This window comes from Pyrus communis, chromosome 1 (assembly GCF_963583255.1).
Source record: "Pyrus communis chromosome 1, drPyrComm1.1, whole genome shotgun sequence".
NCBI classification, from domain to species: Eukaryota; Viridiplantae; Streptophyta; class Magnoliopsida; order Rosales; family Rosaceae; genus Pyrus; species Pyrus communis.
The window spans coordinates 17,625,573-17,639,131 of NC_084803.1; the positions used below are offsets into that span (position 1 = coordinate 17,625,573).

General features: G+C 33.5%; 1 protein-coding gene across 1 annotated transcript; it reads left to right on the top strand.

Moving 5' to 3' along the window:
- The first annotated feature begins 10,478 nt into the window (after positions 1–10,478).
- On the top strand, positions 10,479–11,966 carry LOC137749054 (probable galacturonosyltransferase-like 1). The gene has a single exon (XM_068489240.1). The coding sequence runs from the start codon at positions 10,611–10,613 to the stop codon at positions 11,673–11,675; it is 1,065 nt and encodes a 354-aa protein (XP_068345341.1). The 5' UTR covers positions 10,479–10,610; the 3' UTR covers positions 11,676–11,966.
- Positions 11,967–13,559: the final 1,593 nt, after the last annotated feature.

Here is a 13,559-nt window from a genome sequence, read left to right on the forward strand (position 1 = left end):
GTATTTGAAATTATTTCTAGAATTACTAAAAAACGCTCTTTGACCGCCAAAAGCAATTATAATTGCATTTAACATAAAAAAAATTGAAAAGTATTCAAACTCGTAGAAGTGTTTTACGAAGAAGGCACTTGAATTTTTAATGCAAGTTTTAACATGATTATAATAAAATCCCTAAAATGCTTTTAAAAGCATAGACTTTCTGGTGAAGCAATCCTGGCCAAAAGCAAAGCACAAGTGTGAAAGCACTCGTCGTCAATCTACCAAAAAAAACCACGTCGGTGAATTGGAGTACTGTGAATGTGTAACTACCTAAAGGACTAATATAATTAAATATTGCGTGTTGTACTTCCCATTGTCTTGATCATATATCTTCCTTTCCTTTGACTCCCACCCAACTCAATTTTGTTCTGCTAGGCTCAAACTTGTTAGTCTTTGTCTGGTTTGTTTTCATGCTTCAATCCAAGATGGTGCACCAAATGAACCTTTGGATTTAAGTGTGTTTCTAGAAAATCGTCTGCTATACGAACAATGTTTGAATAGTAAATTTCTTTTATTATGTTAATTTTTTAATGATTCTTACAATTTTTTTTTTTTATGTCATGTGTTGTTGTTGGTGTGGTAGAATCTCCTTGTTGTTCACAAGTTGACCAATCTCATAGATACTTGTTCCTCCAAGTCATTTGAGCTCAAGTAGCCGTTTAGTTAAAGAAAAAGTCCAAATCTCACTAACCATGATCGTAGGAATTTAAAAAGACACGTTTGTAAGCATTATCATGATTCGTTCATGAGTCATAACTTTCCAAACCTTTTCTTCATAATCTTATAATCGGAAAATAAAATGGGTAGAATTCCAAAGTGGATTCTATAATCAAGGGCTCATTTTGTTCCATTATTTAAGATTTTGTTTGAATGTATTTTTAAAATGACTGAAAGCGTTATTTTTAAAAATATTTTTAAAACCAATCATTGGTAAAATCCAAGTGAATCATGAAAAAAACACTTTAAGGGCTTCCTGCATGAAGTGCATATGTGTCTTCCAAAAGACAATTAAAGTGTTTTTGAACCCAAAATCAATTTCACTAAAAGTAGTTTCAGTCATTTTAAAATTACTTCCAAACGAGTCATAAGGTAGTGCTATCCATACATCATTTTACTTCTCATACACTCCTTTCAATTTTTGACCATCGGATCGAATCAATTGAAAAAGATCAACAACAACAAAGCCTTTTCCCACTAAGTGGGGTCGGCTATATGAATCCGAGAATGTCATTGCACTCGGTTTTGTGTCCATTGAAAATGATGAATGGTAGAAAATTAAAAAGAGTTTGTGGGACCCAAAAATAGGTGTATGAATAACATTATCTGTTATTTAAACTATATTTCTACTAGTAATGTTATTTAAACACACAAACTGATCTCCATAATGCAAGTGATACACTCAATAGTAGAGTCCATTTATTAAGAACTTTGTTACCAAGGGGTAGTTTTATGATTATCTGTTTTCAGTTTTTAAAATTTGGTATTTAATTTTGTAAAATTACAAATTAAAATTATAAGCAAATTTCAAGTTTGAGTATATTTTTTTTTTTTTGTATAAATTTTCTATCATCAAACGAGTTGCTAGTATCCAAACCTACTACCTTATGAGGTTCTTACCATTGCTTTTATTTTTTTGTCAAATAATAAATTTGTTAGGTTAAAAAATCGATGAAGTTCGAATTCACTTCATGGTGTAAGAACAATACTCATCTTCGCTACCGAGGTAGATGACCAGCGCTTCCTACCATTGTTTTAAAGCGATGTAATCTCACCAAAGGGCAGAGTAAAACTCAACCATCCATTTTTGCAGGCCTTTAGAAAATGGAGTTAGCGGGGCCCATGAGGAGATGATTGGGCTGATATAAACGGCTGGGATCTCACTGAGCCACTGGGGCTTCCGTCTTTTAGGGTAAAAGTAAATCGTGGACAACCTAAAGCTGTAAAATTTGATACTTCCAGTTACTACTGTTATATTTGCCATGCCGAAAAAAAAAAAGAAAAAGAAAAAGAAGACAAAGAGACCAAGCCGAGGGTTTAACCGACAAGGGAGGGTTGATGCATTGGCCATTTCATCTGACTTTTTCGGCAGCCCTTTTTGCCTTCGCCCCACCGCCGGCTGCCCCACCATTTGTGTCGGTGACACTGCCTCCACAGTAATACTCGCACATGCAAAAGCAACCCCTCCAAAAACAATATCTTTCAAATTTTCAATCAAAGTATCATTTGAGTACAAGTCAGCGTGCAAAATGTGAACCATATAGCATTTTGTTCTTAAATCAATGAGCAAAATGTGAACCATATAAATTATATTCCATTTTGTTCAACATCTAAGGTGTACTCCTCTCGGTTGATCTAAAAACTAGATAAATTCAAATTGTTTGATAACCATTTCGTCTTTATCTACCTCAGTCAAATACTAAATTTTGGAGTACAATTAGAATATATACGAATCAATATAACGTTAATAAATGTTATAATGACAACAAACTCAATATAATAGTTAGAATAAAAACTGTAACAACTTTATTAATGATATAACTAAGTTTGGTAGAACAATAAAAACATACTAATATGTTTTAGTATATACAAATCTTATAACAATATATGATAGTAAGAACGAAACCAATAATACGAAAAAGAAACGGTTTCGAAAACTGACATTATGAAGTGATAGAGGCTTGCAAATTGTTACAATGTCCTTTATAGACAAAATTTTGCCTCTACTTAGGTGCTTGTAGTCTTTTTAGGCGTTGTCCACCGAATTACTCTATCAATCCAAGTTCCTAGTACCAGGAAGTTGAATCTGGTGAACGTACAAGTGCGTCTCTCTGGAAAAATATACTAGAGTGATAGAGAAAAGATTGGGTGTTTCTTTGTTGTGTGTTTTTACATGGAGGAGGCAGCGAATATAGACTTGAAGACACCCTTTTTGAGCAGATACAAAGCTGCCAAGAGCAGTTGTGTCGTTTGCATGAAACCCTTCCAACGACTCAAACCTCTATACTAGGTTGAATTTTGATATGATTGTCTAGATTATTATTGTGGAACTTGTAAAATATCATGTTATGGAGAAGTAACTTTTGTAATCTTTCAATAATCTTGGGTTCATGATATACTTTGATCTCAATGTTAGTTTTTGTTTAAAGAAACGGATTACATGTTTGATGAAATGCATCGAGAGTTTGTTTGTTGAAACTTCTCCCATTAAGGCAAAATTCTAGGTACGCCCACACACACACAAACACACATATACATATACATATACATACATACATACATACATACATATATATATATATATATTGTTTCGTAAAATCTAACGTAGGGTTTTATATGGCCAACAAAAGTATACGTAGGAGTGGATTGATGCACCCGAATAGTTGGAAAGTGCTTGTGTGAGTTTGTCATGTGGCTTTCGCACATGCTTGGTCTCATGGTGGTTTGAGCAATGAAGCTCAAATAATGGAAGGAGTTTCTCCATCTTTTCTGTTAAAAAGCCAAATCACTTATAATTGAAGAGCATGTTAGTTGCACATGCCATTTAATGATACAGCATGAGGCTGCTTTTTTAGTCTCTTTTGGCTTAAGTACACATGACATGCACATGACGTGTTTCAGCACAATTGGCATATATCTGACTAACTAGCTCTTATTTCAGAAGAGTTCCCAACTGTGAAAACCCCTCAATGGTTAGGGAAAAAAAAAACGATTTTTATAACAAGTAGTATCATTATGAACTGTTGATTGGTTTATCCATAAGATAAACCGTTGATTGGTTTAGATGTATGGATGACTAAACGATATCTAAATTGAACGACTTTTTGCAGATATGATCTTTAGATGATAATAATTAAAAAAAAAAAAAGTTCCGATTATGATGTTTGGATTATAAAGGTTCGTTAACCAAATACACCAATATAATTAATCGGAGAAAAATTAGAGGTTTCTTTTTCATTATTGGCATGGAAAATTTATGAAACAAGAGTGATGGGATTTTTAATTTTTTTTATGAAAAATTTAATATTGAGATGATTATATCTCAAATATAGAACTTGTTTACAAGCTTTAATAAATAAAAATAAAAATAAAAGATTTGAACAAAAACCTAAGGTCATGATTTAAACTAGGGTTCTTTAGATAAGACCCTTGAAACTTCTATTTTTCAAACAAAAGGCCAACTAATATTAAACATTCAAATAAAACCCAAATTTCAAATAAACTACCATGTAGATAAGTACATAACCAATTATTACAACATATTTACAACTTATGCCACAAAACCCTAATTATATTAATAAATATTATTACTCACCCTAATTATGATTAGCAATTAACCCCATATGGAAATTTTACCTTTTTTATTTCATAAATATTATTAATATATATATATATATATATATATATATTAATTTATCCATATTCATAAACAATTATAGGCACATTTTTCATATGAAAAAAGGGATCCTTTGTATAATCAGTATTTTGCATCAAATAATATTGATTGATGAAAAAAAAAACAAGAATCAATTAATATTCTTTTATTTTGTAGGTAAATTATTTTACACAGATTATTACATACACTAGCCATTTTGATTTGTTATTATATATGCGTGTCAAAACTAATTTATCTATATTTATATGTAAGTATAAGTAAATTAATTTTTTTTATAAGAATTAAACAATAGGTAACTTATATTGTAGGTACATTATGTTTCAAAAAAAAAAAGGAAAATTGAAATTCATAAACAAAAAGTAGTAGATATATTATCTTTTCAATCAAATTACTTTCCTTTATTTTGTAGGTAAATTTTTTTTTTAAAGCATTATTATATATACCGGGCACATTTTACTATGTGCAAATGTATATTAGTTTTAGTAGGAATTATATATTGTAGGTACATTATGCTTGTACAAAAAAAAAAAAAAAAGGTAAATTAAAATTCATAAACAAAAAGTACTAGATATATTATTTTTTTTAATCAACTTACATACCTTTATTTTGTACGTAAATAATTTTACATGCATTATTACATATATTGGGCACATTTAAGTATTATATATGTACAATTATATCAAATGTAGATAAATTAATGTTAAATCAAATAACAATTTTTTATTTTGTAGTTAAATTATTTTGCATACTGGGAATATTCTATTACTAACGCATATGTCCAAATAATTTACCTGTGTTTTTATGTAAATTACTCCATAGTTCCCTTTCAATTTCCATTTGGTAAGAAAATGATAAGATTAAATTAAAATTGTCTAATTTTATGCAAATTTGGAAAATAATTACAAAATCTGAAGGAAAGTATAATATTAATGTTTATTTATTTTTTTTGCCAGAAGCATTAACATACAATTTGTTATGATATATTAATATGCAATGAATTTAAACGTTAATACATTTTTTCATTAATCCTTCCCTTCAAATCTGCATATAATTAAACGTATACATTAAAATTGTAATTAGGGGTATTTTAGGCATCTGAAAAATGCAAAATGTGTAAAGTCAAACATAATTAATGAATTTGTTTATGTGGTGCCTATAGTCATTGGGTTTTATTCAAGTAAAAAGACTATGTCGGGTTTTATATAAAAAAAACTTGAGTTTCAAGGGCTAAAATCATATTTTCAGTTTAAACTATTACCATGGGGTTTTACTTTCAACATAATTAGATATCTTTCTAAAGTAACTGTATAAATCTTGTTTTATATGAATTGACCAAAAACAAGGAATTAGTTTTTATATGGTAAAACAAACGGCTAATTATTTCGAACAAAAATTAAGGTCATGGTTGAAAATTATTACCATGAGGTTTTACTTTCAACATAATTGGATATTGCTCTAAACTGGCATCAACATATTTTGAACCCATGGAATGATGGAATTGTCACACTCCACTTGCAAATGCACAACAAACTCTTTATTATAAGAAGGTTTTTTAGCCAAAATGGTCTCTGAGATTTGCATAACACATAACTTTGGTCACTGAGATTAAAAATCAATAGAAATGGTCCCTGAGATTATCCATCATCCACCATTTTGATCCTTCCGTTAAAAACTCTTTGGGCAATTTTCAAAGCTTTGTAATTCAATATAAAATATCAAAATGAAGATAGAAAAGTGTAGAACAAGATTATACCTATTTGGAAATCCAAAGGTTGCCAGAGATGGCCGGAAAATAGCTTGAAAGATGACTGGTCCGTGGGAAAACTGGCCGGAAATTGGTAAATTTTAAACATTCATAACTTCTTCAATACTAAATGAAATCGGGTGATTCAAAAATGAAAATCACACTTCTCTATGAGAAAAAGAGAATGGTACCTTTCTAGATGGATAATGCATGGTGGTTTGGCCGGAAAATGGCTCGAAAGTGGCTAACTCGAGACCAAGAAAGCCACTTTCGAGCCATTTTACGGAAAAACTATTGTGATCTAGCCATTGAGAAAGGTACCATTCTCTTCGTCTCGTTGAGAAGTATGATTTTCATTTTGAATCACTTGATTTCGTTGAGTATTGAAGAAGTTATGAACGTTTAAAGTTTACCCAGTTTTCGGCCAGTTTTCCTACAGACCAGTCACCTTTCAGGCTATTTTCCGACCATCTATGGCAACCATCGGGCTTCCAAATATATATAATATTGTTCTACACTTTCCTATCATCATTTTGATATATTATGGGTCAAATTTGGTTAAGAAACGATTGAGTTACGAAGCTTTGAAAATTGCCTAAAGAGTTTCTAAAGTAAGAAACAAAATGATGGATGGTGGACAATCTCAGGGATCATTTATATTGATTTCAATCTCAGGGACCAAAGTTATGTGTTATGCAAATCTCAAGGATCATTTTGGCTAAAAAGCCTTATAAGAAATAACAGACAATAAATATAGGGGTGTGTTATCCACGCGCCATTTTTTACTTCTCATTTCTCACACATCCCTTGTTAATTTTTGTCATTTAATTTCTTTAATTCAGTCGATCAGATGGCAGCAAATTAAGAGAGTGTGTATGAAATAAAAAGGGGTGTTTGGATAACATACCCCTAAATATATACTCCTAAAAGTTCAGGACAGGCTTAGGCTTAGCCTCTATGTGGCTTCGCCACTGTTAAGTCTCCCATGGAATGAAACAAGCATTATCTTATTTTAAAAATAGAATAGGATCATTTCCCTCCAAATTCTCTCCCTTCTAGTCCCCTCCTATTTGAATTGTCACGATTAAGCTATGTTAATATCTTGTGTTGATCTTTTGTAGAGATATAAAGAAAAAGAGAAAAGTGTGAGCGGGCGAGACGGGAGGAGAGAGAATCCAACTCTTTTAAAAATTATATGCAAGATAGATTTGGATTGCACCAAGTTAGATAAAACAACATATTCTAACCCAAGTCTGATTTCTCTTTAGTCTTTTACGTAAATCACTTTTATAAAATAAGATTGCTCTATAATAAAACATGGCATACGAAGTCGAAGCTTTAGACAAAGCATTGCATCAACCAAATAATCCTCCTAATTAATCAAGACTCAAAAAAAAAAAAAAAAAAAAAAAAGTCATAAAGACCTCAGTAAGCCTGATTCTTGCATTTTAGTAGTTTCAAATGTGATTGTGGTCGCGTCTAGGTCGGAAATTTCCAGACAAATATATTTAAATGTTAAAAAAAGGAGGGAACAACTTAATCATATATATATATATATATATATATTTACCTTGAGATATATTTGTGATCATTAAAATGCAAGATATCCAGACAAATTTAAAATTTGTTAGAAGGATCATAAGAAACAAATCATTTTCTAATGCGTTAAGTCACGTCAATATTTTATATTGATTTTTTTATAAGGATAATAAGATAAAAAGTAATAGAAATATAAAATGTTGATGTAACTTAACCGTGACCGTACAAATAAGAACGCATGAGGAGGCACCATATCAGGAGGGCACGATCTGCCTCCTTTTCCCTTTGGTCGCATTCAAACCAACATGATCCTCTTTGGATTCTTTTGGTGAGAATTTTAAAAATTCGTAAATCGTATCTGTTTATCATATATCGTACTGTTAGTTTTTGTCATGTACTGTTTGTATTTAATTTTATATAAAAATATTGAAAATAAGTTTTAACCGTATGATGTACGATAAACAGATATGATTCACGAATTCTCGGAATTTTACAAAAAAAATTCGGCAAGAATCCAGATTTGCATTCAAAGGGCCAGGTGGCAACTCTCTTACGTCAGTTAAGGCTACAAAAATATCAGGTTGTACAATGCAATGAGGTGGCCCAAAAGATCAACACAAATTTCGGATCCCAATTTTCTAGTGCCCCCATCATATGACACATGAACAGTTTATGTAGGGTTTCGCATTAAGTATTTTCCCTCCAGTAACCGGAACAAAAGGAATAACATAATTCAAGTTAGTGCTCCACTCTTGCTTTAATAATTTCAAGTTTAGTTTAATTGTATTATAATTAGGGTTTAAGATGGTACTATATGACCACTTAGTACTACGGTCTAATGATATTCATCTTTATTTGTAAATGAGAGGCCTTAATTAAGTTCAATTCTCATCAAAGACGAAGTTGAACCACATTATTACTAGTCCATTGTGAGGTTTAGCCCACATTCTTCCTCTTAGTGTAGATAATATTGTTTGTTAAAAAAAAGAAGAAGATGATACTATATGATTAGCCCACATTCTTCTCTTTAGTGTACATAATATTATTTGTTAAAAAAAAAAAAAAAAGATGATACTATATGATTAGGGAAATAGCCAATAGGGATTCGGGGTTACTGCAAAAGCAGGGTAGGACACTGATCAACATCCATGTTACAAGGGTTCACGACTTACATTTCCTTTAGTTTAGGGTTCGTTTAAAAGTACGTACTCTTTATAACATCAAATGTCAAATGTCATATGGCTATATCTTAGTTAACTCATTTTCTTCTCATTAGTGGAAGATATCTTAAGTGAAATCCGTTTCTCTTTAGTTTAGGGTTCGTCTAAAAATAATAAAATACTTCCCCATGAATTGCTAGAACTATTTCTATAATTAGCCCCAAAAAACAATACTGGTAAATGATGTCCATACAAGAAATATTTAAATTTTTAATGCAGACTTTTTAATGATAGAAACGTTATCAGACAAAAATGTTATGTTGTGTTGGTCGTCTAGTAACTTGTTGCCTTTTTTGTTACATCCAAAGTACAACATGTTTTGACTTCGATTGGCATTGAGTCGAGTAACTACCATAAATGTATAAAAAAAATGTGATTTGTGTGTTTTATGACCAATACCGATATATTAACACTACCGTTTGGCAATTGATTCCAAACTAAGATGAAGCTATAAGGATATTTCTTTCTATACCAAATTAGATGCATTAGTGGCAGAACTTTCTAGTTCCCATTTCACCCTTCTTGGAATCACTTCTTGCTGGGAGTTGTACATGAAAACAGAGTATAGCTTTGAACAGAAGCATACACATATAGATGATATGAGGTTGGAATTTGATTTCCCTGAAGGGGATACCTCACCAGCTCACCTACACGATATATGATGCTAGCAATAAACTTTTAATTTGTGGAAATTTGTGCAATTAATACAACAATCTTAATATTTCATGCTCATTTTTTGCTTAAAAAGTAGTCCAGCTCAAGGGTTATGATGTCCTAATCATTTTTTATTTTACAACCTAGACAATTAGGGAAAGGGGATTGCTTCAATTCCTTCCCTCCAATACTTTAATATTCAACTTAATTAGATAGAGTCATAAGAAATAAATAGAAATAGAAAAATGATAGGAAGACTATCTTTTTAGACCATATTTTGTAAATCATATAATATAACGATCGATAGTTGGATTATCTTTTGAGAAAATATATATCTAAATTAGTAGAACCTAATGAATTGTTACTTTTCACGTGTATATCAAGTTTTCCTTAGCAAGCTATGCAAATTGATAATGATTTATAAATTGAAACTCAAGTAGTTAAGAGCGTTGATTTATGCACCCGAAGTTTTGTGTTCATGTATTACTTCATGCGTTATTAATTATAAATTTTAATTCAAGAATTTTTTTTTTTTTAAAAGAAAAAAATTGAGTGTGACTAGATGAAATTAATGTACACTTACATAGCTAGTAGAGTAGCGGTCTGGGTCTTGATGGCATATTACCAAGTCTATTGGTTTCCAAAAATTTTGGTAAAAAACCACACGTAAGGAAGAAGAATAATCCCATTCTTTTCCTGGTAAGAGAAATAAACTGACTCCATTTTGTTTAGTTTGAACAACGACCCCCTTCCCTTGACTTTGCTTCCTCAGCAGCTCAGTTTTGAAACCAACGTGGTTTCAAAGCCACGCAGAAATCGCAGAAGTGTCTTCTCCCCAAAAACTCTACACAAACTCCCTCTCCCCCCCCCCCCCCCCCGCCGCCCCTCTCTCTCTCTCTCCGTCCCTCCCTCCCCTTGTCAAAAATTAAATACCCTCTCCTCCCTCAAATTAAAACCAAACCACCACACACCTCCTCCCTTTCCTATCACCACCTTTCCTAATTGTCCAAATTTTCTTATCATGCTCTCTTTCTTCATCAGCTTCATCTTCCTCTTTACGACCACCACCAATGCCGCCGTCACTACTTCTGAACGACTTAGGGAAGCGCTCGCCGCATCTACCACTCAACGATTCAAGGAAGCACCGAAATTCTACAACTCCCCCAGCTGCCCCGACCTCAACAACCGCGAGAACAAGGTGGCCGTGTGCTCGCATGAGGGGTTCCACGTGGCAATGACCCTCGACGCCGCCTACCTCCGCGGCTCAATGGCTGCCATTCTCTCCGTCCTCCAACACTCCTCCTGTCCGGAAAATGTTATCTTCCACTTCGTGTCCTCCTCCACCTCCAACTCCCAACTCCTCCAGCAAACCATCGCCAAGTCATTTCCCTACTTGAAATTCCGAGTCTACCCCTTCGATGACTCGGCCGTTGCGGGGCTCATCTCGACGTCGATCCGCTCCGCCCTCGACTGCCCGCTCAACTATGCCCGCAACTACCTCGCCAACATCCTACCGACATGTGTCCGCCGTGTCGTCTACCTGGACTCCGACATCATCCTTGTCGACGACATTTCCAAGCTGGCGTCGACCCCGCTGGGCCCCACCCAAGTCCTTGCCGCCCCGGAGTACTGCAACGCCAACTTCACATCCTACTTTACGCCGTCGTTTTGGTCGAACCCGACACTCTCCCTCACCTTCGAGAACCGCAAGGCTTGCTACTTCAACACCGGCGTCATGGTCATCGACTTGGACGAGTGGAGATCGGGCGGGTACACGGATCGGATCGCGGAGTGGATGGAGCTCCAGAAGCGGATGCGGATCTACGAGCTCGGGTCCCTGCCGCCGTTCCTATTGGTTTTCGCCGGAAACATCGCCGCCGTGGACCACCGATGGAACCAGCACGGACTGGGCGGAGATAACTTTCGTGGGTTGTGTCGGGATTTGCATCCGGGTCCGGTGAGCTTGCTGCATTGGAGCGGGAAGGGGAAGCCGTGGGTGAGACTGGACGCCAACCGGCCGTGCCCATTGGATGCTCTGTGGGCCCCATATGATCTGTTACAGACGCCCTTCGCGCTGGAGTCATGATTCTTAATTAAATTAGACTAATAATCGTCACATTATCAAATTCATTAATCATTACTACAGGGGTTTAATATCTTTACAATAAAAGCAAATACATTTTTCTTCTTTTCTTTTAAGTCCATGGAAATTTGTAGGTATTGGGTGAGAAAACTATACTGTTCGGAACTGAGGCTTCTGGACTCTCTGGATGTGTCATGGCTCATGATAATTGGTGAGTAAATTGAAGACTTGGTCGCTCGATCGAGGTTTTTGTTGTAGTACATCATACAAAGGCATTAATACTCTTAAATTCTACAATTCTGTTTTTCCTTTGGTTAAATTGGAAACAGTTGAATCATATCAGAGAAAATTTGATACTGTTTTTGTTTTTCCATTCTTGGTTTTATGTATATGTGTAATTAGTGTTTACATTATACTTATCTATTAATCAATTTTTAAAAACTATTATTAGTACCAGTGGTGAGACGGTCTTCCTCTCCGCAATATTGCTTATATTATAAAGAAATTGTTTATTAGCATGTTGACTTTTGCTCTTTTGATTAAAATTCAAAGTTTTCAAGTTTTTTTTATTAGTTTTCTTTTCTTTTTTCTTTCTGGTGTTCTTTACCCTTCAAGACTTGTTTTAACACATCTTGTACTTGGCTATTACTTCTAGGGTTTGACCACTATTTTAAGTACTAAACGAATTAAGCTCAACTTTTTATTCATTGCAATCAGCGTGTTAATTATTAGTTAATTAATAACATATTTTAATTAGTACAGTTATATATTGTTCTTTCAAACTTGTTAATACTGTGATTAAGTTCCATTTGAGAGTACTAGTGGCAAGTTTTGGTGAATGAAAAGTCCTCAGTACGCTATTTGTTGAAGGAGAATTAGACCTAAACTATAAACCAAATATTGTTGCTCAATTATTTGTTGTTAGGTCAAGATGAGATTGGTGAGGTCATGCTTACACTTTCTCTTTTTGGTGAAAATCGCTTACATGATGATCGCCTTCAAGTTTCAACCCCTCACTTCTCCTTTAGATATTGAAATATATTTGTATACATAGTCTACGATACCTGTTAAAAATAGTATTGTACACTTCGAACGGTGTTTTCATGTGTTTTTATGCCCACGCACCTTGTTGTCCACCACGTAAAAATTAACATTGTTATTACCATAATAATATTATGTGTTACCGTTGGATAAAATTTCAAATACAACGGTTAGCTGACATTAGTTACCGTTGGATTCAAAATTTTTTTTTTCCTGGGCTAATTTTTTTTTTAATGAATTAAAAAAATTCCTTTTTTTTTTCCCCTATAAATACATAAGCCATTCCTACACCATTTCTCACCTAATTTTCACCATTCTATACTATCTCACTTCATTCTATTTCAATTCTTCACATTATATTTTCTTACATCTTCCAATAATCTTTCTTTCAATTTTTTCAATATTTTTCAAATGGCCTCATCTACAATGAAAGGTAGGGTTTGGATCCGAAAAGAAGATGAAACTCTTTGCAGGGCTTATAGATGGGTCTTGGAAGATAGTGTGAGGGGGATTTCTCAAACAAGTGAAGGTGTTTGGACTTGTGTGTCCAAAAAATACTATGAGTTCTACGAAGGCACCATTCCATCGAATACCCAAAACCACGAGAGTTGTTCTTCAAGATGGAAGAAACATCTTCATCCAAATTTGAATAAATGGCATCAAGCACTGTTAGCAGCCGTAAGTACACATGAAAGCGGCCCAATTACTACGACGAAATAAGTGTTTTCACAATTTATTTTAAATATTTAATTAGATTACATTTAATTTCATAAATTAATTTCCTCTAATTTTTGTAATTATATTTCATTATATTACATATAATTTCATAAATTAATTTCCTTTAAG